This window comes from Schistocerca cancellata, chromosome 2 (genome assembly GCF_023864275.1).
Source record: "Schistocerca cancellata isolate TAMUIC-IGC-003103 chromosome 2, iqSchCanc2.1, whole genome shotgun sequence".
In the NCBI taxonomy this organism is placed as follows: domain Eukaryota; kingdom Metazoa; phylum Arthropoda; class Insecta; order Orthoptera; family Acrididae; genus Schistocerca; species Schistocerca cancellata.
The window spans coordinates 633,326,475-633,353,071 of NC_064627.1; the positions used below are offsets into that span (position 1 = coordinate 633,326,475).

A 26,597-nucleotide genomic window follows, 5' to 3' on the forward strand; every position below is an offset into this window, starting at 1 on the left:
AAAAAGTGTCGTTGCAGATGGTGGAAATAAAAATATAGGTACAAAGAAGGTAACTGCGAAGAAACGATGGGTAAGAGAAGTACATCAGTTGATCCACGAAAGAAGGAAGTACGAAAATGTTCAGGGAAAATCAGGAATACAGAAATACAAGTCACTTGGGAATGAAATAAACAGAACGTGGAGGGAAGCTAGACAAAGAGGCTGCGTGAAAAATGTGAAGAAATCGAGAAAGAAATGGTTGTCGGAAGGACTGACTCGGCAGTGAAATTAAAAGCAAGAGTGATAACACTAAGAGTGCAATGGGAATTCCGCTGTTAAATATAGATGAGACATCGGATAGGAGGAAAGAGTACTTTGTGGGCCTCTATGACGAGGGGGACGTACCTGTTGACGTGACAGAATAAGAAACAGGAATCGATATAGAAGACACAAAAGAACTTTGGAAGACTTAAGACCAAACAAGACGTAGGAGATAGTTAACATTTCACCAGAATTTTTAAAATCATCGGGGAAGTGGCAACAAAGCCACCAAGTTGGTGTGCAGAATCTATGAGACTGGAGATAGAGGCCTACCATCAGACTTTTGGAAAAAACATCATCTACATAATTCCGCATACTGCAAGTGCGAGACGTATCTATCAGTTGCTGACAAGAATAATACACAGAATAATGTGGAAGAAAACTGAGAGTCTGTTAGAAGACGACAAGTTTGGCTTTAGGAAATGTAAAGGCATCAGCAAAGCAGTTCTGACTTTGCGGATGATAATGGAAGGAATGCAAATGAAAAATCAAGACACATTCATAGGATTTGTCGATCTGGAAGAAACGTTTGATAATGGACAATGGTACAAAATGTTCGCATTGCAGAGAAAAATGGGGATAAGCAATCGGGAAGGACATACTCAATATGTACAAGTAGCGAGAGGGAGCAATAAGTGTGGAAGACCCAGAAAGAAGCGCTCGCTTTACAAAGCATGTAAGACATGGATGTACTGTTTGGCCCTGCTGGTCAGCGTATACTTCGAAGAATACTTGGAAGAATCAATGAAGGAAATAAAAGAAAGATTCAAGAGTGGAATTAAAATTCCTGGCGGAGGAATGTCGTGATAAGATTCGCCGATGACATCGCTATCCTTAGCGAAAGTAAATGGAATAAACAGTTTTTGAGTACTGAATATGAATTCAGAGTTAACTGAAGAAATACGAAAGTAATGAGAGGTAGTAGAAATGAAACCTCCAGAAACATAATGTCAGGATTGGCAGTTACTAAGTAGATGAAATTAAAGGACAGTAATAATGGAATGAAAGCTGGGAAATTTCATCGTTACTTTGATGAAAGTCTCAAAATAATTGGGTGTACCCTTGTTTTTTAATAGGAAAATCTTAAAAAGCATTCTTTAGAGCCTGTCCAACGGTAATGATTTAATGTAAATTCTTGAATTATAGTCATCGCATGTTGAACATTCTTTTAAGTTCGTATAATTGTCTCTACAAGAATTTAATGACAGTTCGAAATCACACAATCGCGTATTGCATGTAAACAGTCTCCGAGGTACTTTTAATCAATAAATCACTTTTGAATGTTTCACAACTCATTTGTGGTGTACGAGTACAAAAGAATAAAACTTTTTAACTGGGGTAATGCATCGCACGCTGCCCAGGCCGTATCAGTTGTTAACAGCGAGTTTTCTAACGTCCGAAGAATTAAACCAATCGGAATCTACAAATTCCGGAAAGTCAACAGCACACGTAATATGCCAAGAGGACTGACCGAGGGAGGGAGAGATACCCCTACAAAAGCAACCGACTATAAGCGGCGGAATATTAGCATGTCTAGCTTCTAAATTAGTGAACACATAAGTGAACAGAGTCTGCAGACGTCTTCCCTTCTCATCTCGTTCACCAGAGGCTCTTTCCAAACACACATGGCGATGGCGTGCCCTGCTGGTGGCTGCTGTGACAAGTTCGCGTTGCCATGGAAATGTCGGCAGACGTGGATATCAAATCCCTCCTCCCTTAACGGACACGTAACGACGATAATTTCCAGGTCCAAGTCTTAAAAGTTTGGGAAGAGGAGAGAGAGTGACGCAGGAAGCCCAGCTAGCAGTTGCAGAACAACGTCTGTATCCTCTGATGTGGCTGCTAGAACCTAGGGCGGCACAAAATGAGACAAATTTTCTTAGCCATGTTCAGTGGGCTGCTCCTCTGCTATCAGAGTTAGCAGCTCAACCTCTATTGGATACTCTCTCCACACTGTGGAAAATTAACACTGCCGTAATCTTAAATAATAATCACGGTGTTAGGGTAGCGAGTCACGTTGCCTTATACACTGAGCGGAAATAGTGACGTCGTCCTTACAGCCTGTAGGTCCAGGAGTTGGCTCTTTAACTGCCTGCTGGCTGTGCTCAAGTCGCATTCATAATTGGTTCCTGTGTCTTGTGCACTTGTTGCCTCCTATCGTTAAGCCAAAAAGTTGTCGACTCTTGTTTGGTCTGTCACACCTTCTGTCCAGCCCAGTCCACATCCTACCATGTGGACCCACGCCATCATATCCTTCAGGAAACTTGGCGTAAAAAGTGACCGCTGAGGGTGGGGTTGCAGGAACAAGACTAGCTTCGGTGCAGAAGTTCCGCCAGACTACACCCATTTGCAGGCGTGGTGTTTTACATGGCTAAGAAGTCTGAAAGAGCGTCATTCACTGGCATGGTTTGCAATACCTTCGTCATTTGGGTCTTAAATGTCCTGGTCATTCGCTCTGACTCTGAATTGGATGGTGGGTGGAAAGCACCAATGGTCAGGTGCTGGATACCATTGCATCGACAGAACGCCATAAACTGGGAGTCATTATCAGAGTCCCAAGATGGATCTCGCTGTTGTGGTGGACGTCCTTAATCTATAGGGGATAACCACAAAATGGTTCAAATGGCTCTGAGCACTATGGGACTTAACATCTATGGTCATCAGTCCCCTAGAACTTAGAACTACTTAAACCTAACTAACCTAAGGACATCACACAACACCCAGTCATCACGAGGCAGAGAAAATCCCTGACCCCGCCGGGAATCGAACCCGGGAACCCGGGCGCGGGAATTCCCCAAGAAATGGACCGGAGAAATCCAAGTGTGCTCGCTGAGTTGGTTCAGGCAACAGTGAAAATTTGTGGGGAAGGGTCGCAGGCTAACATACCGGGTGATCAAAAAGTCAGTATAAATTTGAAAACTGAATAAATCACGGAATAATGTAGATAGAGAGGAGCAAATTGACACACATGCTTGGAATAACTTGGGGTTTTATTAGAACCGAAAAAATACAAACGTTCAAAAAATGTTCGACAGATGGCGCTTCATCTGATCAGAATAGCAATAATCAGCATAACAAAGTAAGACAAAGCAAAGACGATGTTCTTTACAGGAAATGCTCAATATATCCACCGTTATTCCTCAACAATAGCTGTAGTCGAGGAATAATGTTGTGAACAGCACTGTAAAGCATTACCGGAGTTATGGTGAGGCATTGGCGTCGGATTTTGTCTGTCAGCATCCCTAGAGATGTCGATCGATCACGATACACTCGCGAGTTCAAGTAACCCCAAAGCCAATAATCGCACGGAGGCCAAGCATGACGAAAATGGCGGCTGAGCACACGATCATCACCAATCTACGGGCGCAAGAGATCTTTCACGCGTCTAGCAATATGGGGTGGAGCGCCATCCTGCATAAACATCGTACGTTCCAGCAGGTGTTTATCAGCCGGGCTGGGGATGATGGGATTCTGTAACATACTGGCGTACCTCTCACGCGTCACGGTAGCAGTTTTGCTGTCCAGCGCCATCTGTCGGACATTTTGTGAACTTTTTTTTTTTTTTTTGTTCTAATAAAACCCCATGTCATTTCAAGCATGTGTGTCAATTTTTACCTCTCTATCTACATTATTCCGTGGTTTATTAAGTTTTCAAGTGGATACTGACTTTTGGAGCACCCTGTATATGCGTCGAGCTAACGCTTTCATGCGAGATATACCCAGTGAGTAGAATGCAGCAACCGGAGGATGCGTGGATGGAGCGAAGGCAGAATTACAATGCGGCACCCGTCACCCTTAGTTGTAAGGAACAACACTGGCTGGCACTGAGGCGATCTTTCATGCTGAAATAAGGTCGACAATCCGTATGGGCGTCCGCGGGAAGGTGCACAGGCCATCCTATTTGAACCGGTACAATAATGTTGCACAACATTGGGCTGTGTCTTGTGGCTACTGCTACTTCTTTATAAGTGATGGGAAATTCTTGCAGTATTGTTTTAAAGGCATCGTCAATCGCAAAACGAACTATTTCTTCCATATAAAACTTCATACTTGGACTTTTGGGCCACTTCCACGTAGCATCAGAATTAGCATTCTATTCTGTAGGCAGAGAACTGAAACCATAAAAATAATTATGAGAAATAATGTAACGTCCACAGCGCATCAGAGTTAGAATGCTATTCTGTAGGCATAGAACTGGAACAATAAAAATAATTGTGAGAAATAATTCGCAGCGCTGTAATCACGGAGCCATCTTGTCAGGGAGTCTAACCTTAGGATTAAACAACAATACCAATTGTTTATGATCCGTGGTCAAGTAAAATTTGGAGCCATATGGGAAATCGTGAAACTTTCTATCTTTTGAGTGGCGGAAGTAGTTAAGATGCGAAATAAATTTTCTTTCGATCACAGGTAGCAAGATAAGGGAGAAGTATGAACAATATTTTAGTAGCAAAAAGCTTGCTGCCATGTGGCACTCTACTGATATGTCTAACCAGCTTCCTGCAGGTCCACAATGTGACCACATTTAGATGACTTAAACTGTTCAACAGGAGTACATACACTTCGCAGACGTCGCAAAATTGGAAACACTGTTCATCTTTAAACTTTAAGCAGTTACCGACTGCAGAGTCAAAACAGAAGTTATCCAGACAGACATCCTGAACGGCGTCCGATCGTGGCATATACAGGGCTATTACAAATGATTGAAGCGATTTCATAAATTCACTGTAGCTCCATTCATTGACATATGGTCACGACACACTACAGATACGTAGAAAAACTCATAAAGTTTTGTTCGGCTGAAGCCGCACTTCAGGTTTCTGCCGTCAGAGCGCTCGAGAGCGCAGTGAGACAAAATGGTGACAGTAGACGAGAAAGCGTATGTCGTGCTTGAAATGCACTCACATCAGTCAGTCATAACAGTGCAACGACACTTCAGGACGAAGTTCAACAAAGATCCACCAACTGCTAACTCCATTCGGCGATGGTATGCGCAGTTTAAAGCTTCTGGATGCCTCTGTAAGGGGAAATCAACGGGTCGGCCTGCAGTGAGCGAAGAAACGGTTGAACGCGTGCGGGCAAGTTTCATGCGTAGCCCGCGGAAAATTGGCTCATGCCACAACTGGAGACCGACAGCGCCGACTTCATCTTTCAACAGGATGGTGCTCCACCGCACTTCCATCATGATGTTCGGCATTTCTTAAACAGGAGATTGGAAAACCCATGATCAGCAATTCATGTCATGGCCTCCACGCTCTCCCGACTTAACCCCATGCGATTTCTTTCTGTGGGGTTATGTGAAAGATTCAGTGTTTAAACCTCCTCTACCAAGAAACGTGCCAGAACTGCGAGCTCGCATCAACGATGCTTTCGAACTCATTGATGGGGACATGCTGCGCCGAGTGTGGGAGAAACTTGATTATCGGCTTGATGTCTGCCGAATCACTAAAGGGGCACATATCGAACATTTGTGAATGCCTAAAAAAACTTTTTGAGTTTTTGTATGTGTGTGCAAAGCATTGTGAAAATATCTCAAATAATAAAGTTATTGTAGATCTGTGAAATCGCTTCAATCATTTGTAATAACCCTGCACATCACTAAATTGGAACTCCTCAATATTCACATACACTGAGGTGACAAGTCACTGGATAACTGATAATATCACATCGATCTCCTGTTGCCTAGATTAGTGCAGCAATTCGACGTGGCATGGACACAACAAGCCGTTGGAACATCACTGCAGATATATTGAACTACGCTGTCTCTACAGCGGCCGTCATTGCGGAAGTGTTGCCGGTGCAGGGGTTTGTGCACGAACTGACCTCTCGATTATGTGCCATACATGTTCGATGGGACTTATGTCGGACGATCTGTGTGGCCATATCATTTGCTCGAACTATCCTGAATATTCTTCAGACCAATCGGGAACAATTGTGGCCTAGTGACAAAGCGTTTTGTCGTTCATAAAAAATCCAGCATTGTCTGGGAATGTGGAAATGGTTTACACGGAGTCGAATATAACCATTTCCAGTCAGTAATCGATTCAGCTGGACTGGAGATTCCAGACAATTCATTGTAAACACTGCCCACACCATTATGGAACCACTACCAACTTGCACAGAGTCTTAATGACAACCTGGGTTGACGGTTTCGGGAGGATTGCGTCACACTCGAGCCATATCGTGAGCTCATACCAAATTAAATCGGAACTCTTCTGAGCAGGCCACAGTTTTCCTGTCGTCTAGGGTCTAACTGATATGGACACGAGCCCAGGAGAGGCGCTACAGGCGATATCATACCGCTAGCAAAGCCACTCAAGTCGGTTGTCTGCTGCCACAGCCCAGGAACGCCAAATTTCGCCGCGCTGCCCTAAAGGATACGTTCCTCGTACGTCCGACATTGATTTCTGCGTTCATTTCACGCAGTGTTGCTTGTTTGTTAGCACTGACAACTCTACACAAACACCGCTGCTCTCGGTCGTTACGTGAAGGCCGTCGGCCACTGCTTTGTCCGTGGTGAGAGGTAATGTCTGAAATTTGGTATTCTCGACACGCTCTTGACACTGTGGGTCTCGGAATATAGAATCCCTTAACCATTTGCGAAATGGAATGTCTCATGCGTGTACTACTAACTACCACTCCGCGTTCGAAGTCTGTTAATTCCCGTCTTGCGGCCATAATCACTTGGGAAACCTTTTCACAAGAATCGCCTGACTAAAAATGACAGCTCCGCCAATGTACTGCTCCTTTAGATCTTGTATACGCGATACTACTGCAATCTGTATATGTACTACACATCGTTATCCCGTGACTCTTGTCACCCTACTGTATTCTACATTAGTGCCATTGAAAACAGTCATTGAGGGTATTGCATATTTTTTCCGTCGGCTTACATTAGGCAGAGTTGGGTGGGAAGAGGGAGGAGGGGAGTGGGAGAAAGAGATGGAAACAGTGGTAACGCTTCCACTGCCCCCGCACCCTACCCCCCCCCCCCCCAAAAAAAAGAGAACGTATCTTCGAAGCGAACATACGAGGGTATCTGCTTCATAAAATGTAATGCTGATGTACCATACATCACGTAACGTTACCGCGGTTGAGGACAGCATGAGTTACCTGTGCGGAGAACGCCATGGGTGCCTGCTCGACGAGCACCTTGGCGGGTATTTCCCTGAGGAAGTCCGCTAGCTGGTGGGACGAGGCCCCCTGCTGCAGACCCAGGTGGCGGGCCAGCCGGTGCGTGCGCTCCGCCATGGGCACCAGACAGCCGCGGAACGCCACGGCGCTCTGGCATATCATGCGCTGGAACAGCCCTGCAACCGGCGACAGGTGAGCTTGCAGCACGGAGCAAACTAGAGCAAAAGTGTTATTATGCTCTATTGGCCAGCGTCTCTCGCTAAGAACACGTGTGTCACCGTTTGAACACCTGGGATGGAGCCCCATTGGTCTTCTGAAAGCTAATAAGAAGTTGCGAGGCCAAAGAAGTAGCGATACTTCGAAGCAAGTCTACTAAGTGGCGCCCTACTGGAACGCTTGCATGGGGCTAGGAATCAGATGCACATCAGTAGCTTGTTTTAGTAATTAATGAGAAATGACGCCTAGTCTTTGGGGTGTGCCATGGGAAACAATTAACTAAATCAGTACTATTGTGGAACTGGTGAAAGTACTGACTTAGGTGAAAACGGATATTTGAAAATCTGAGAAAAATTTGGTAAATTATGGACCTACAGTGCGACTACAGTTTCAGAGCAACTATCTGTGAAAGTCCAGTGTGGGCTGCTATCATCGTATGGCAGCGAATCTTGGCAGATACGCTAATACGTTAGTGCGTGCAGTACCGATATGTGCTGGAAAAAATTTAGTTCCAATTTTGGTCACCGGGTGCAAATCTGGCGCTGAATAGCATCTCGTCGACGTCTCCAGGGCTGATAATGAACACATTGTGAAAGCGGTGGTTAATAATAAAATCAACATTATGTCTTTTTCACTTGTTTGAGATTTTCTGCCCACATCCCGTTCCTAATCCTTTACATATGTAAGCATTTCTGTACATTTCTCTTGCATTCATAACGCAGATTTGCATCTGGTGGCCAAAATCGGAACCAATTTTTTTTTTTATCGACTGTAAATCGGTTCCGCAATAACACATTAGAATATCCGCCAAGATTAGCTGCCATACGAAAATTACAGTCCACACTGGAACTCTTTAATTATATGCAAACGGTACAATACTGTCACCATAATCGTGCAATTAACATGAAAGCACAGTCGTCAACAAAACCCAACACCTAACGTTGAAAGCAAATTGATAGCTTAAACACAACACAAAACATGGGCGGAACTGTACTCCATGTTCATCTATTTATATGAAAGCTTCAATTTTCGCGATACATTCAAACGTTTTGTGACCAACAAACGTAATATCTACCAGGACTTTTAAATATTGATTTAAGAAACGTTTGTGCCACCCATTCTTGACTCAGGAATGTAGGAAGGTACCGAATCAATTTAGATGCGTGCTGGAAGATACGTAAATAGTAGATTCCCTCTGTAAAAAAGTGTTACCAAAACACTCTGTGAACTTTAACGGAAATCCATACAGTGAAGAAGACGTTCGTTTCGAGAAATGTTATTCAGAGTGCAGAAACATTCCATTACCACCAGCACACATATCCTAAGGACAGTAAGAATAAGAGGTATTAGAATTCCAAGAGAGGCATACACTCAACCATTTTTCCTTAGATAAGGAATGACCACATGGTAGAATTTACACTCCGGCATACACTGTACAACTGCTTGCATAGTATATATAGTAGATATATGTACAATTAGAAAAAATGTTCAACGGAATACAGTTCAGAGTTAGCAAGGAACATTGAGGCGAAACAGTGAAAATACTGAAATTATGAATGGGAGCACAAAATGGATTGGTGATTTACTGGAATTCGGCAATGATTGAGACCATACCAAAACGTTATGAATTCTGTTCTCTAAGAATATACATCAGCTGAGATATCCAACACAGACGAGATATCAGATGCAGACAGCTGCGAGCGAAAGTAGTTTCCTTCAGCAAAACAGCTCATTCAGTGCAGAGGTGCCAAAAGCAATAAGTAAGAAAATGAGGTTATAGAAAACTCGAAGGAAATGAGATTATAGATGTAGATCCCTTTCGGCTTCTCATTATAATCTTTCGGACTAAAATAAGTCGTATCCTGAATGAAGTAATTAGATTGACATCTCTGTGATCTTTAGCAACCGTTGATTGCCTATATTAGTGTGGCTGTAAGCAGATTTGAAGTCCATTGCTTCCGTATAGAGTCCAGTGTGTTAAACACTGTGCCAGCACCTTAGTTGATTGATTTTCATCACAGGCGAGTGGATAGTAAGACCTGTGTCAACACATACCGGAAACGAGATCTGCAAATATTTTTATTTATATTTTATGTTATTTGCAACACAAACACGTGGGTGTCGTACCTGGTTTCGACCAGCCGTTGGTTTTACCAGCCATTGGTCATCTTCAGACTGAAGGCAAGCATTTTTGTTCCTCAGAAAATTTTCGTTGAGAAAAAGTGGAATATGTTGTGGGACATTGTGGAATATTCCCGATTCAGCCCGTATAGTTTCATGAAGTTCCTATAGGTGGCGGCGCTGAATATGGCCTTCAAAATGGCGTCTGTAACAGATGTGTATTCCAAGCAGAGACCTGACAGTGAATTTATTTTGGCAGAAAACTTGAGCATCGCAGACATTTATAGGTGCTTGTAGAATGTCTACGGAGACTTGGCAGAGACCAAAAGCGCGTTGAGACGTTGGGCACGACGTCCGTCACCATCGCAACAAGGTTGTGCAAACCTGTCCGATCTCCCGCAGCCGGCCAGCAGATCTCAGATGTGACTCCTGCAGCGTTGGAATGTGGGAACACTCTCATTCGTGGTAATCGACGGATCACAACCATAGACCTCGCTGCTCAACAGGACGTCTCTCTTGGTAGTGCTGACAATGTCGTCTGCCTGTTGTGGTTTTCAAAGGCGTATGCCCGCAGAGTTCCTCGCTGCCTAACGGAAGGCCATAAAGAGGAAGGAAGGACCAACTATGAGGAATCGCTTGCACATGATAAGGCTGATAGTGACAATTTTCTAAAACATGGCCACAGGCTATGAAACATTGTTTTATTACTTCGAACCGGAAACAAAAAGGCAGTCCATCGAGTGGAGCACACCACCCGTCCTCCGAAGAAAATGTTTAGAGCCCTACCTTCAGCCGACACACTGACGGCGACTGAAGCGGTTGTTCCGTTTGATGTCCTCCCTCATGGTGTAACTACAACTCTCTGGTGTTCTGTTCTACTCTCAGGAAACTGAATAAACTAATTCAGCGTGTTCGTCCCTATAAAAATGCAAACAAACTTCTGCTTCTTTATGACAGCGCCAAGCCTCACACAACTCTGCGCACCCGAGACGAGCTCACTGAACTTTATGCGACTGTTCTCCCGCATCCATCTTACAGCCCGGATCTCACACTTCCGACTTCCATCCGTCTGGCCCAACGATGGAATCACGATGGGGAGGTTACTGATGCAGCAGGACGCTGGCTCCGACGTCGACCAGTAGAGCGCTACCGTGCGAGCACATAGACCCTCCCAGTGGGGTAAAGCCGTCGCATTGAATGGAAATGATTTGGAAACAGAGCTCTGTAGCCAAAAAAGTGGGGAATAACATGATATATTGAAAGGCTGTATAAGCCCAACCTTTCAGAAAAAAAAGTGTTGCTTTACTCATTGAACGTCTCTCGTAAAATGTTCATGTGTGTCGTGAAAAACATAAAATATTAAAGAACGTAATCAATCACTTAATCTCAAATGGACTGTTTCATTTTTTATTTTATTTTATTTTATCACAATAAGTGGGGCTTCTCACCTTCTGCAGCTGAAGATAACATGATGAGGTGACAAGACCTGCTGCCAGCGCTCTCTCCGAAAAGTGTAATGTTCTCCGGGTCTCCTCCAAACGCAGCGATGTTTTCCTTTACCCAGCGCAGAGCCATCAACTGGTCTTTGAAGCCCATGTTCCCAGGCACCACGGAGTCTCCAGTGCTCAGGAAACCTGCAGATTGTTACCGTCGCAAAACTGAGAATGAATGGGAATCGTCTGAAAACTATAATGGTAAGAAAAGTGAAAATAAGAGAGAATGACCATCATACATTGATGAGCATTTGATTTAGAAGAGTTGTTACGCTTGTCTCGCGCGACTTGGATCAGGACGCGCGATGCCAGTACATCTGATCGCAGCCAAATTGTGGACGCAGGGCGCTTTTTAGGTGAGAGGTCGAGCAAGCACTGCCGACGTCACGTGTCCCAGTGTACCTGCCCTATCTGATCACAAGTGTCCGGACATCGCTATGTAATGCGCAATTGACCGCTAGATGTCATGAGAGGCGGACACGCCATCATAAAAGGAGAGTCTTCTGTTGTCAGTAGGGAAGCAGAAAAAGCAGAATCAGTCGGGAGAGCTCAGTGACTACGAACGTCGACTAGTTATTGGATGTCACTCGAGAAACAAATCGATCGAGGGCATTTCTGCTCTTTTAAAACTGCCCAAGTCGACTGTTGGTCGGTTTGATTGTGAGGTGGAAACGCAACTGAATAACCGCAGTTAAACCGAGTCAAGGTATACCGCATGTGCTGACGGACAAGGACCGTTGAGTATTCCGGAGAGTGACAGTAAAAAAAAAAAAAAAAAAACCGCATGAAATCAGCGGAAGCAGAGCCGGGTTAGCCACGTAGCAGGAGCTAGCAAATGCTGCGAGCCTCGTCCATTAGGGGGCTTCCCACCGGGCTATAAACCTATGAAATTAGATATGAATGGTATTCTACCTACCGTCCAACTGGAAAGACGTTGGTGACCAAATCCACAATGAGTAGTAACAATTTTAGCTCATTTCTAAAAGGGAACACTGGCCACTTCATACATCATATATCATAAGTTGACAACGTCTCACAACTTACATGCGAGGTTTCTATTGTTGGCCGTGCCAGGTGTAATAACCTCATCAGTTAGAAAACGGCTCTATTTATCAGCAATAAAAAAGTAATTAATGAACACCATATTTATTTTTGTATCTCTAAGATCACAGTCATTCCTTCTATTTTTCGTATAGTACTCCTTGTACCAGCCGTCTAGACCGGAGCTTGCTTTCCTGTTGGTGAACTACTGTTGAATAACGTGTAGCAATTTCGCGGATCCTGTATTTTTTTCCTGTCGTTTTTTCTCTTTCTGTTGCTGTGGACTAATAGAATACAATACTACACTGATATTTAACGTGCTTTTTCCGCTTCTACCTAGCGCTGGGGTCTTCTTTTGAAAGAATTGAAAGAAACTACTTCAAAAAATCAATTTTGAAAATCTTCTCGGACATAGTGGCATTGACCCGAGCAGATGCTACGAGACCACTTGTATGTGGTTTTACCACTATTAGTCAAGTTTTGGATGAAATATCTAATAGCATGGATTAAAAAGTTAAGTGTTGTAATAAGGCCTACGAAGTAGGTTCGAAGATTAACACGTTCTAAACAGGAACAATGACTATCTTTTGGAACGAAATCTTAGAACGCTTGTAAGCGACTAACTCTTTTCTGCTTCTTAACATGGGATACGTCCATTTAAACAGTTACTTGTTTACGTCCAAGCAAAGAAGTCCACATTTTCAGATTCTGAAGCAAAAGCCAAAGTACTGACCGGCTGTGAAGAATATAAGCAACAGACTTCAAGGCGATGCACGCGAAACATAGAGTACGACTATTCCAGCGGCTCTAATACACTCAATAAAGTTGGAGAAAATCAAACTCCTTGACAACATTTTGAAGTTTACGAGTTTACTGTGATAGTTGATAACGTGTTGTGTGCATTAGTTAAACACACAGAAGCGCACCATCGTATGACTAGTGTATTTGGAATACTTCAGCAGTTTAAGTCTTTAACAACAGAAGAGATCGTGAGAAGAGCTCCAGTTAACGCCAGTGCTTACCCAGAAGAGTTGGAAGAAAGCGTAGGTGACTAGCGCAGTTTGTTCAATGTGAGCTGCTCATAACACATGTGGCTGCTGTTATTGAGAGCAAAACTCACGAGACCCTGGAACTGCAGTTCTATAAACTATTGATAGAACTTTCGTTAGAACAGTCTTTTCCAAGTGTAGAAATACTCTTAAGCAGTTACTTGTCTTTGATGACCACCAACTGCAGTGAGGAACGTTCTTTTTCAATATTAAAGCGCCAAACCATGGAAAGAACGCTTAAACAATTTCATGAACACATGATATGATTTTCTTAGCGACATTACTTTGACTAGTATCATCTTTGAATTTCCCCAAATTAAAGTAAGCAAAGTATTTTTGTGAAGTGCTGTTATATATTATTTCCTAATTCTGAGGCTTAAGGCAAACCAAGGGGCTACGCGCATCGCTCTGGCTTCATCCAGCACTGAGCGAAAGGAATCACTTTCCATCGGATTGCCACGGCATAGAATCATTTATCACTCCATATCACCAGTTTCCAGTTATCCACCCCCAGTAGCATTGCTCTGTGTACCAATTCAAGTGTTGATTCCCATTGACCACAGACATGTGTTGCTTATCAGGAGTTGCTCGACCTTTGCACCGGTTTTTTTTTTTTTTTTTTTTTTTTTTTACATCCACTCTCTACGGTCCTTAACCTTCAGTACATGGTCTCTGCCAGGTCTTGTTTTAGCTGTGGTTGTTCCTTCGCGGTTCCACTTCGCAATCACATCACCAACAGTCGGACTGCACAGCTTTAGCAGGGACTTGTTCCTCAGGTGACATGCAATGACTAGTCCACCTTCTAAGTCTCTGAGCTCCCCTGAAGGAACCATTCTGCTGTTACTGCTTCTCTACTGATAACACAGTACTTACAGCCTCCTTTTATACTGGCGGGTCCGCATTTCGTGACATCCAGCGGTCAACTCTTACATAGGGGTGTCTCAGACTTCTGATTAGGTAGTGTACGTCTATATGTCTTAAAAGTAGTTATATGAAGTTATAAGCTAATTTCCGTAGACTTGTATCTCAAGAGTACTACCCCCTATTAAGTAATTAAATACATTTGTAATGTTAGCGACGGGAAGTTAGCTATTATTCCAGGACGACTACTAAAGGAATCCTCATTTTTATATTCTTAGGTCAAAATGATGATACACTAATTAAGGTAACAAGATAATTGGCATTAAAGAGGGTTTAACTATAATCAGATAAGCACAGACTCAGAATGTGAATCAATCCACGTGCAGTCAAACGAAAAAGATAAGGGAATAATTGCAACCTTGTTCCTTTATTAGACTCCTGTTTCAAACAACGAGCGAGAAGAATGATTCAGCGAGGACTTAACACAATATCACATGGAAATTACATGATACTTTAGCTGCAATTGTTCAACGTAAAAAGAACGTGTGAATTTGGTGCCACACTACATGCTAATTATGTACAGCTGCAAACCAGAATTTCATCTAATTAGCGTACGAGTTTAGATGAACAGTTTATAAGTATTCCAGACATACTGTCTGAGCTTTTGTCTGTAGAGCGTCAAAAATGTAGGTACCAGATGCCTGATCTAAGGACAGCATACGCTAGGTAGAGAATATGAATGATCCAGGGGTAGCATTGAAATGTGTAGTACAGGTGCAAAGGTATTGTCGCACCACGTTTTCTGTGCGTGTATTATTCAATAAAATCCATTATAGGTAACAGATGGTATGTGTCCACGATACGTACTTTCTTGACAAACGAACTCTTCGTCAATACGTGTATGTTTAATTCAAGTTTGAGGCACAGTAACAAGTAATATTAGATGGTATCGTGCCCGTACGAAGATAAACAGACCGCAAAAATGCGATGGCTTTTACTCGAAACATTCAGAGCCTGAATTAAGATAATGGAAAAAACTTCATAAAAAACAATAATCAACACGAGAAAGAGAGTCTCCAGCATACGTCACTGTTTTTTTTCTTTTTCTTTATTGTTAATTTCACACCTGATACAGGTAGGCCAGCAGTGGCACATTACGCCACTCTTTGGCCACAGATAAAACTAATGATACGAAAGAAGACAACCGCAGAACAGACAGGGTGGATATACAAACGTAGACATACAAAATTAAAACACACCGAGCCGTTCACGAGCATGGTGTCCAAAAAAAAATTAAAATAAAAAATAAAATAAAATAAATACATAAAATAAAAATGTTCAGGCACATGGACACGCACAGAGATGACAGATGGCACACGCGAACGTTGGAGCACAAACGAGTAACACTGGAACACTTGAACACGAACACGACGACACACACAAACACTAGGTGATGATCTCTGGCGCGCGAAAGTTCACTATACGTGTGCGAGTCCGGGGACCTGCCAAAAGGGGAAAAAAGGAGGAAGGAGGGAGACGGGAGTGTGTAGATGCCAGTGGCAGAGGAGATGGGAGGGGGAGGAAAGAAGGTAGGGGTGTTGGAGAAGCCCAGGGGAGGAGGGAGGGAGGAAGGGAGGAGGGAGAGGAGGGTGCCCTCGGGAGGAAACACAGGGTACGGTAGAGGAGGATCAAAGTTGGTAGGAGGGGTAGATGGAGGGGATGAGGGCATCATCAGGGTGGGGGAGTTCGTCGAAGCCACCTTAGGCTAGGGTATGGAGGGTGGAGAGATGGAGAGCAGGTGGGATGTGCGAATGCAGGTGCGGCAGCAGACAGGGGTGGGAGAGGATGGGAGAGACAAGCAGTTGAGGGGGATCAAGTTTGCGGGAGGAGTAGAGGATCTGTATCCGTTCAAGGAAAAGAGGGAGGTGCAGGAACGGAATAAGGTCATAGAGGATCCACGTGGTGGAGGGGAGACGGATGCGACAGGCGAGGCGGAGCGCAGGGCGTTATAGGATTTGAAGGGATTTGTAAAACGCAGGAGGGGCAGAGATCCAGGCGGGATGAGTGTAGCGGAGGATCGGGCGGATAAGGGATTTATAGGTGTGGAGGATGGTGGAAGGGTCCAGACCCCATGTGCGGCCAGAAAGGAGCTTGAGGAGACGGAGTCGAGAGCGTGCCTTGGTTGGATTGTCCGGAGATGGGGGGTCCAGGAGAGGCGACGGTCAAGGGTGATGCCAAGGTACTTAAGGGTGGGGGTGAGGGCAATAGGATGGCCATAAATGGTGAGATAGAAGTCGAAGAGACGGAAGGAAGCGGTGGTTTTGCCTATAATAATCGCCTGGGTCTTGGGAGAATTGACCATTAGCAATCACTGGTTGCACCAAGCGGTGAACCAGTTAAGATGGGATTGGAGGAGGTGTTGGGAGCGTTGCAGGGTGGGGGCGAGGGCAAGGAAGGCGCTGCCATTGGCATACTGGAGAAGGTGGATGTGGGGGGGGGGGGGGGTGAAGGTGGCAGCATGTCCGCCGTATACAAAAGGTATAGAAGAGGGGAGAGGACCGAACCTTGGGGCACACCGGCGGAGGGGTAGAAGGTGTAGGTATCTACGTTACTGTATCTTCACGTCGCGTAATAAGCTAGAAGAGAGAAGAAAGTTATGGGACTGGTCTGTATTGGCTACATGGTAAAGTTATGCATTAGATGTCAGTAACGTCCGTAGTTACGTGGGTTGCCCAGAATGTAATGCACGTCATTTTCGTTTTCAGCCGAAAACAATGCGGCAAAAGCGAAACGTTATGTATGTATTATTTGAAATCTCCTGAGTGAGTGCGTCAAGTTTCCGTCACTTCCAACAGATAGCCTAGCTGCAGGACAGTTTCAAAATGGCGTCTGTAGGTGATGTACGTTACAAGCAACGTGACGTCATTGAATTTCTCACATCAGAGAAAGGAACTGTGGGAAATATTCACAAACGCTTGTGTTACGTTTATGGAGCAACTGCTGTCGACAGAGGTACAGTTAGTCGCTGGGCCCGGAGGGTGAGGTCATCAGAAGCGGGACCTCCACGATTTGCAGCAGACGGGGAGACCATCCACGGCCGTTACACCTGACATGTTGCAGTGAGCTGATGCTGTCTTTCGCGAGGACAGACACATTACGACTCGGCATTTTGAGGACGATGAGGAGGTGAGTCACACAGTGAAGCACTGGCTCCGCCACCAGCGTAAAGATTGGTACCGACAAGGCATACACGCGCTGGAGAAAGGCCATAGGACGGGATGGAGATTACGTGGAGAAATAGGGTGTGTAGATACAACACCATTATTTCGTTTGTGTAATTCTCATTATGTTCAATAAAGAATTGTCGAAGAAAAAATGCTGTGCAATACTTCCTGAACAATCATTGTAGATCCCTAACAACCAGATACTGTAATTGTGTATTGTCTCATGGATCGAGGTTCCTGTCAGTGATGATCTATTCGTTGGACGGCTCCCAGGGAGAGATCACACAAGATTTTGTATGCCTTTAACAATCCACACGCAACGGAAATATTTTAGGCCTTGTAGCTACAAACAGGCCTGACCTAACTGAGATGTCAGTATAGAGACAAGGATTAGTAAAAAATTGTAAATTTGTGGTAAGGTCTTATGGTACCAAACTGCTTAGGTCATTGGTCCCTAAGCTTGCACACTACTAAATCTAACTTAAACTGACTTACGCTATGGACAACATACACACTCGTGCCCGAGGGAGGACTCCAGCCTCCGACGGGGGGAGCGGCACGGACCGTGATGAGGCGTCTCAGACAGCGCGGCTAGCCCACGCGGCCAAGGATTAGTGATCGTGATGTCATCATACCGACAATGGGTACTAAGTTAATAAATCCGTCAAGAACGCTAGGAGAGTGTTTACAGCTAGAAGAAACAGCGAAGCCATTGTTAGCATCCCGCTTAGGTAATGAATGAACATAATTTAGTTCCAGTACGACGAACGTAAAGGGATTATGGGCAAAGTTCAAACTTATTGTAAATAGCGCTCTGGGGACATATGTTCTGGACCCTCCGTGGTTTAGTAATCAAATTCGGAAAATGGTGGGGAAACAGAGACTGTTGGTATCTCGGTTCAAAAAAGGGCACGTAAAAGTTGACAGACAAAAGTTAATATAAATTCCTGCATCTTTAAGAAGCTCAATGTGCGAAGCATGCAACAACTTCCACCGTCGTACCTTAACAAAAGACCTTGCCGAGAACCTTGCCTATCCAGTTACTCATAGACCAGGCTGGGATAGCAGTAGAAGACAGCAAAAGGAAAGCTGGAATTTTAAATTTCACAAGAGGTCATTCACGCAGGAGGATCGTACAATCATATGGTCATTGGACTGTCGTGCTGGCTTCCACTTGGAAGATACAGAAACTGGCATCCGTGACGTAGAGAAGCATCTGAAACAGTTGAAAACCAATAAGTCGCCAGGTGCAGATGAAACCCCAATTTGATTTTGCCCCATTACTTAGATTGCATTTAGTGTGAATTTATCGCACAGCGAAAAGCCCTAAGCAGCAGGAAAAAAGCCCAGGTGTTTCCTGTATATAAGATTGATAAAAGAACTGACCCGTATAAACACGGACAAATATTCTTACCATCGGTTTGTTGCAGAGTTCTTGAACACATTCTGAGTTCGTATATAATAAACTGAACACTAAGTGTATGGGATCCCCACCTGGTCAGCGTAAAGGACGATACTGAAGTAATTCACGGGCATGTTGCAAGATTTCTGACTGATAGGTTTGACCAGTACGCAAGTATTACGGAAATGCTTCGATAACTCAAATGGGAATCCGTATAGGATAGTCGACGCTCTTTTCGCAAGGCGCTGTCCCGATAATTTAGAGAACCGGTATTTGAGGCCAACTGCAGAATGATTCTACTGCCGCCAACGTACATAATGCATAAGGACCTCGAAAACAAGATATGTTAAATTAGGGCTGGTACAGAGGCTTTCCGGCAGCAATTTTTCCTGTTGGACTTTTGCAAGAGGGATAGGAAAGGAAATTAGTATAGCTGCGTCACGAAAATAGGTACCTCAAGGAAATCTCATTGTCGTACAGCAATGCCAGTTTGTGATAATTTCAAATCATAGAAGAAACATCTCCAATTGACGTCTCTAATGTGATGGAGTACTTTTCAAAAAAATTATTGGCAGCTGCTACGAAAAACTAGAAACTAACGTTACAAGAAATTTGAAGGAAAATATTTTCTTTACTTCGCCCTGTTGAAACAACAGAACTACAGACATATTTGGACTGAAAACAATAAATGAACATTCTATAAGTTTGTAGATGCGTAAGATACATATTTCATCGTGAAAACATAAAAGTATTCGAAGATAAAAAATAAAATATCGTAAGAGATTTGAACTTGGTCCGCCTGTGTAGCGTTAAATCTCGTCGCTGATCAATCTCCGTTCTGTTGGACTTTGTAGGAACTTCCAGAGAGATTATTGTTAATAAAACTATGAAAATAGTTTTCGTAGGCTCTGAGATATCATTACCGTATCGTGTCACGTATGAACGCATTTTATTTACGTGAGACACTGTGTACGACAGCGCTCGAGTCCTTGTGTGCCACTGCTCCTCCTTTTCGCTCACTACCAAACACAGATCAATGCTTCATTCCGTAGAACACTGGACCCGCCCACGATCACACAGTACCACACAGAAATATTGAACATCTAGCTGACGATGACTTACTGCACTGTTAGAAGTGTACATGCGGCAGGAAAGCTATGAGGCAGGCGAATCACATCCCCTAGTGCCGGCTAACTGCAGGAAGCGCTGATTACTTTGAGGTAATGATTTAGTGCGCCGTCCTTGTAGTGGTACAACGTATCCTGCTCCACGCAGCGTGCTGTGATTTCTGGATTATGTATGTAGATGTGGATATAGACGTAATCTGCTGAGAGCGATGAAATCAAGAAAATCAAAATTGCTGTCGACAGTGACGGTTATGGCTGTAATGCGTCTATAATTTCGTAACTGCAAGTCAAGTCAAGTTAATAAAGAAAGAAATACAGAACAAAATCCTTAAATCTCCGACCCCCTGTCGCAAATTATAAAACCACAAAACTAATAGATAAGCCAAAATCGCATTTCTAGTTAGGTAATTGATCTCATTGTTGCATCACTTAATCCAGACACAGTCGCCGAATTCTACTACATACACACATCCATGTTACACATCTAAAATTGTCCATACCCAAAGGTCGGTATTTTGACACTGTCCTTAATTTGAACTCACTTTTGCTGTTACTGTTACTATTTGTTTCAGCTATAGCACTGGACACATGCTCAGTGTTTGCACATCCATCCTTACCCAGAACACCCAGGCGGTAGTTGATGGTCACGACGACGACGCCGTGGGCCAGCAGGTAGTCAGGGCCATACAGGTCGCCGTCGCCAGACCCCGTCGTGAATCCCCCGCCGTGGATCCACACCATCACCGGCTTCAGGGCATCACTCGCTCCCGATGGTAACTGTAATTTGGCACATTGTCTATGAAATAGCACGGCGGTATCGTGAGCCTCTAAAGGGTTAACTAGAAGTAACTATCAGAAGCGCACTAACAAGGTGCCGTACCTCTGGTGTGTAAACATTGAGAAAGAGGCAGTCCTCGTTTCCGACGTACTTGTTCGTTATATCGTTGATCTGTGGAGCAACTGGGCACTTAGAGGTCGCATCCCTAATGCCAGTCCATGCTTCTGCTGGCTGAGGCGGCTTCCAAAAATAAATAAATAAGTTAAATAAACTATCAAATCAGTCTTGGTGGCAAGAATTAACATAGGCATAAATTTAACCAAAAGGGGGCAAGATTTTGAAATTGCCATTTTTGTTATAACTGACAACGTGTGTAGAACACCTGAATTCCACACGTAGTACACAAAGTGTCAAACGACTGGTATTCTCAATTCAATATTTTTTTCAGATTACTCTGACAGACAATAGGAAGTCATACCAGGGGGTTGTAATTAAAGTGCAGCTCCTCACGGAGATTTAGTGTGGACTCTATCGAATCGCAGCGTAACTTGGTAGATATGCTAATGCTTTAATGCGGAACCAATTTACGGTGCCAACAAATAGTTACATTGATTGGCTGTTCCGTCGGTTGTTGGAAGAATATTTTATATGTTATGAATCAAAACACACACAACACTGATGCAATATTCTACAATGTATATTATTTATTTCACAAACCAATTTTCGGCTGTTAGACCAACATCAGGTACGAGGATAAGTATGCGGTGCAGTGAAATTTTGTTGGATAAAGACATGAAACTACTGAATCTACGGAGTATCTCTATTTCTAGAGATGAAAAATTTTAAAACTAGATTAAGGAATAAAACATGAGGGATTATTTCAGAGTAAATGCGACTTAAGATTAATTAACTAAGACAAAATACGTAACATTTTAACTAATGAACTATGCAATATAATTACAACAGTTGTTCACACAAGAATATAAGCTGGACAATAAACTTTGATGACATAGTCCAAATATGTGGTTGAACTAAATGGTCTTGTCTTTAATAGGTATTAAATTACCTTAGTGAAACTAAGCAGTTGAGTGAAGCAGCTGTGATTATACAATGCAAAATTTATTAATCAACAAGAGAAATGGTAGCAACTGAAATAAAGGAAAGTGGGGCATGTGAGTAAGGAGAGTAATTTTCAACATAGCCGGGATGGGATTGAGAGTAGTATACGTAGTTATTAGTGGCGAGTGAGGAAACTGTGTCAAGTGAGGAAACTGTGTCAAGTCATTCAATCTAGGCCTGGATTCCAATCTTGGGCACGAGGAGCAAGTCTGGCCTTCTACAGCACCTTCTCGTCGTCTCCGGTGCTCATATTGAACAAACTGTGTAAGCGGCGGTTAATAGAAGGATCAGCGTTATGCATTTCTCACTTTTCTGATCCTTTCTGACCACGTCCTGTTCCCAAACCATTACATATGGAAAGATTTCTATATGTTTTTCTTACATTCACAGCTCCAGATTTGCACCTGGTGACTAAAATTGGAATTAAATTTTTTTTTACAACGTAAATCGGTTCCTCATTAATTCTCTAGAACCTCTGCAAAATTTCGCTGCCATACAATACCTCCATGAATAGCTACACTTAAATTATAACCACCCAGTACCTAAATAATCTGTACAAATAATATACTTTTGTCTTAATGTGAATATGGATAGCATCTCCTTCTTTAACGATCTGAAATTATTTCCCCGTATGATTAAATCTAGTGCATCTACCGATTTAGAAAATAAACCTAGAAATAATTTACAAATGGTATTGCAGTTCATAAATCCATAATATTATGCTGAACTTAATAATTAAAGCTACGAAGTAGGAACAAATCAGAATGCTCGAGAAAAAATGTTCGGCTATTAACAAAACTACCCATCAGAAATATTACTCATATGTACTCCTCGAAGTAACAAAACAGGAAATAAACATTAAAAAGGCTCATTTAATTTTGACGCAATGTATAACACTTTTCTTCCATCCAGAACTTCGCATCGGATCAAGTTAATGAGTTTATTGCAGTACTTTCTGCTTCTATGCCTTCTATTTTTGTAGTTCACTGAATTAATTAAAGTGCAATGTTTTTAAAGCTGTAGGTTTTTGATATCCCAGGCGAATATTCGACGAAATGACTGATGAAATTACGAAAATTCCCAAAATAACACCAAGTTGGCTGGTACCACAACCTCTTAAGGGGGGTAGGACGTGAAACGGGTCAACTTGGAGCAGGAGAGGCACCACAGGACATTTTAATTTACACTGTCTATACTTCTCGAAGTCGGCCCGTTTGACGTCCTACCACCCTTAACCGTCAAGAAGTGAACCAATTTGGTCCTTATTTCCCCACTTTGACACATTACTATGCACCCTCCTAAGAAGTGGTCCAACGGTACCATCCAGCCGCCGTGTCATCCTCAGCAGAGTACGCGGTTAGGGGAGGCGTCTGGTCAGCACACCGCTCTCCCGGCCGTTATGATGGTTTTATTTGACCAGAGCCGCTACTATTCGGTCGAGTATCTCCCCAGTTGACATCACAAGGCTGAGTGAACCTCGAAAAATGGCAACAGCGCGTGACGGCCCGAATGGTCACCCATCCAAGTGCCGTCGACGTCCGACAGCGCTTAACTTCGGTGATCTGACAGGAATCGGTTTATCCACTGCGGCAAGGCCGTTGCCATTTTTATGATTGCATGTAACATTTTGTTACACCCCATGGAGTTTTGAGATGGTCTCAATTCAAGAAGTGTAGATCATTTCAATAGTGTTTCTCCAGCATCTCCAATAATTCGCAAATGTAATTTTCATAATAAGGCCAACTTTTCTTTGTGATTGCTTTCACGTTGTACCATTCAGTGTCTGATGGTGTTAAATAGATCGGCACAGTGTTTCCTGAAGCAATTTAACTGGCTTCCACTTTGAGTCCTGCCACGTGGGGTACGCATGCCGATTGCTAGCCAAATTGATGCTTTTAGCATACTCTCCATTCTCCTGTACGCATCGATTATCCACGTAGTATAATCAAATCAGACGTTTCTCCGCAAATAAGACGAATAGGCATGCAAGAATCCTTTCATTACCTGGGACTTTCTGTCCCACTCGCGATTTATCAGGTTTAAACGAATAATATTTTCTTGTGTTCAATAAGTAAGGGGCTTCAAAATTATAATTCTATTAATACGATTAGTGTGTGCTACTTGTATGAATAAATATTGACATAAATTCATCTACACTATTTTATTGAACGCATAACGTAATATTCCCTTTTCATGAATGATCCTAATTTGTAATGTGCGTAGGGGCCGATCCATCGTTCTTGTACGTCAGAGCCTACAATTAAAATAAATGTTACTTGCACTTACGTACAGGGACGATGGTGGAGCAAATATAATATATTTTTGGCCTCTTGCACAAATGGATAACCGTTCGCACTTTCCAAACAGCCTCTTGCACTGACCCAGCTTGTAAAGTGACAAAAGGGAGTTTTAATTTGTAATGGGGCTAGATCGAATCGTACAGCAAATAGCCTGTAGAAACCTGAAGAAAAATTTAATGTGTTGAGTCCAGTGATGTTGATATACACTCCTGGAAATTGAAATAAGAACACCGTGAATTCATTGTCCCAGGAAGGGGAAACTTTATTGACACATTTCTGGGGTCAGATACATCACATGATCACACTGACAGAACCACAGGCACATAGACACAGGCAACAGAGCATGCACAATGTCGGCACTAGTACAGTGTATATCCACCTTTCGGAGCAATGCAGGCTGCTATTCTCCCATGGAGACGATCGTAGAGATGCTGGATGTAGTCCTGTGGAACGGCTTGCCATGCCATTTCCACCTGGCGCCTCAGTTGGACCAGCGTTCATGCTGGACGTGCAGACCGCGTGTGACGACGCTTCATCCAGTCCCAAACATGCTCAATGGGGGACAGATCCGGAGATCTTGCTGGCCAGGGTAGTTGACTTACACCTTCTAGAGCACGTTGGGTGGCACGGGATACATGCGGACGTGCATTGTCCTGTTGGAACAGCAAGTTCCCTTGCCGGTCTAGGAATGGTAGAACGATGGGTTCGATGACGGTTTGGATGTACCGTGCACTATTCAGTCTCCCCTCAACGATCACCAGTGGTGTACGGCCAGTGTAGGAGATCGCTCCCCACACCATGATGTCGGGTGTTGGCCCTGTGTGCCTCGGTCGTATGCAGTCCTGATTGTGGCGCTCACCTGCACGGCGCCAAACACGCATACGACCATCATTGGCACCAAGGCAGAAGCGACTCTCATCGCTGAAGACGACACGTCTCCATTCGTCCCTCCATTCACGCCTGTCGCGACACCACTGGAGGCGGACTGCACGATGTTGGGGCGTGAGCGGAAGACGGCCTAACGGTGTGCGGGACCGTAGCCCAGCTTCATGGAGACGGTTGCGAATGGTCCTCGCCGATACCCCAGGAGCAACAGTGTCCCTAATTTGCTGGGAAGTGGCGGTGCGGTCCCCTACGGCACTGCGTAGGATCCTACGGTCTTGGCGTGCATCCGTGCGTCGCTGCGATCCGGTCCCAGGTCGACGGGCACGTGCACCTTCCGCCGACCACTGGCGACAACATCGATGTACTGTGGAGACCTCACGCCCCACGTGTTGAGCAATTCGGCGGTACGTCCACCCGGCCTCCCGCATGCCCACTATACGCCCTCGCTCAAAGTCCGTCAACTGCACATACGGTTCACGTCCACGCTGTCGCGGCATGCTACCAGTGTTAAAGACTGCGATGGAGCTCCGTATGCCACGGCAAACTGGCTGACACTGACGGCGGCGGTGCACAAATGCTGCGCAGCTAGCGCCATTCGACGGCCAACACCGCGGTTCCTGGTGTGTCCGCTGTGCCGTGCGTGTGATCATTGCTTGTACAGTCCTCTCGCAGTGTCCGGAGCAAGTATGGTGGGTCTGACACACCGGTGTCAATGTGTTCTTTTTTCCATTTCCAGGAGTGTATTAAAGAGTAAAGTTTTTTCATACTTACACATTGTTGCAGGCTATGTCTCATATACAGTATGCCTCTCCTCAGGATCGTCATTTGCAGTTCCTCTAACGTTCCGCAATTTCATTTTTGTGACGTTTTGTCGAAGTTAGCCGTAAGAAATAGTGCGCATCTTGTCTTTCATACGATGCTCAGTGTCGACGAAAAGCACTGGTTGTTACTCGTTACAAAAGAAAATGACTTTTAAACCAGAATTTCAAGTTCCTTTCTATAGAGCTGTCTCAGATTAGTCTAGCGTGATGTTCGTTTTATTGATATGAATTAACAGGGACAGTAAAACACGATGAATAAATAGCAGTCCAGCCGCTACTCACCAGCGGTGCATGTTAGGCGGTAGCGCTCATCGCGGGCCAGGGCAGTGCTGCCCTGTTAATGCATACCTGTAAAACAGATGTCACACTAAACTAATTTGGAATCGTCAGGCCCCGGTAGCTGAGTGATCGCCGGCACGGTAGCTCACCGTGTTCGATCAGAGGGATGCGTGATCTCTTTAATAAAAAAACTGAGTCAAGGAATCCACGATCAACTTGAACAGATGTCTTGTGACGTCCGTCCAGACCAAACGCAACGAACTATATCGAACAAAATGAATTTAAAAAATTAAAAAAGTGGTCAGCGCGACAGAGTGTCAAACCTAAGGGTTCCCGGCTGGATCGGAGATTTTCTCCGCTCAGGGACTGAGTGTTGGTTTGTCCTAATCGTCATCATTTCATCCGCATCGGCGCCCAAGTCGGCGAAGTGGCGTCAAATCGAAAGAC

The 26,597-nt window shown here is 44.0% G+C and overlaps 1 protein-coding gene across 1 annotated transcript in view; it reads right to left on the bottom strand.

The window, feature by feature from the left end:
- LOC126162300 (juvenile hormone esterase-like) overlaps positions 1-26,597 on the bottom strand; it is a 91,899-nt gene that overhangs the window by 44,761 nt on the left and 20,541 nt on the right. The window contains exons 2-5 of the mRNA XM_049918719.1: positions 20,849-20,986; positions 20,586-20,745; positions 11,220-11,405; positions 7,414-7,610 (exon numbers count right to left, since the gene is read on the bottom strand). Of these exons, the coding sequence (XP_049774676.1) occupies positions 7,414-7,610; positions 11,220-11,405; positions 20,586-20,745; positions 20,849-20,986 (681 nt within the window). The remainder of the gene's footprint in view (positions 1-7,413; positions 7,611-11,219; positions 11,406-20,585; positions 20,746-20,848; positions 20,987-26,597) is intronic.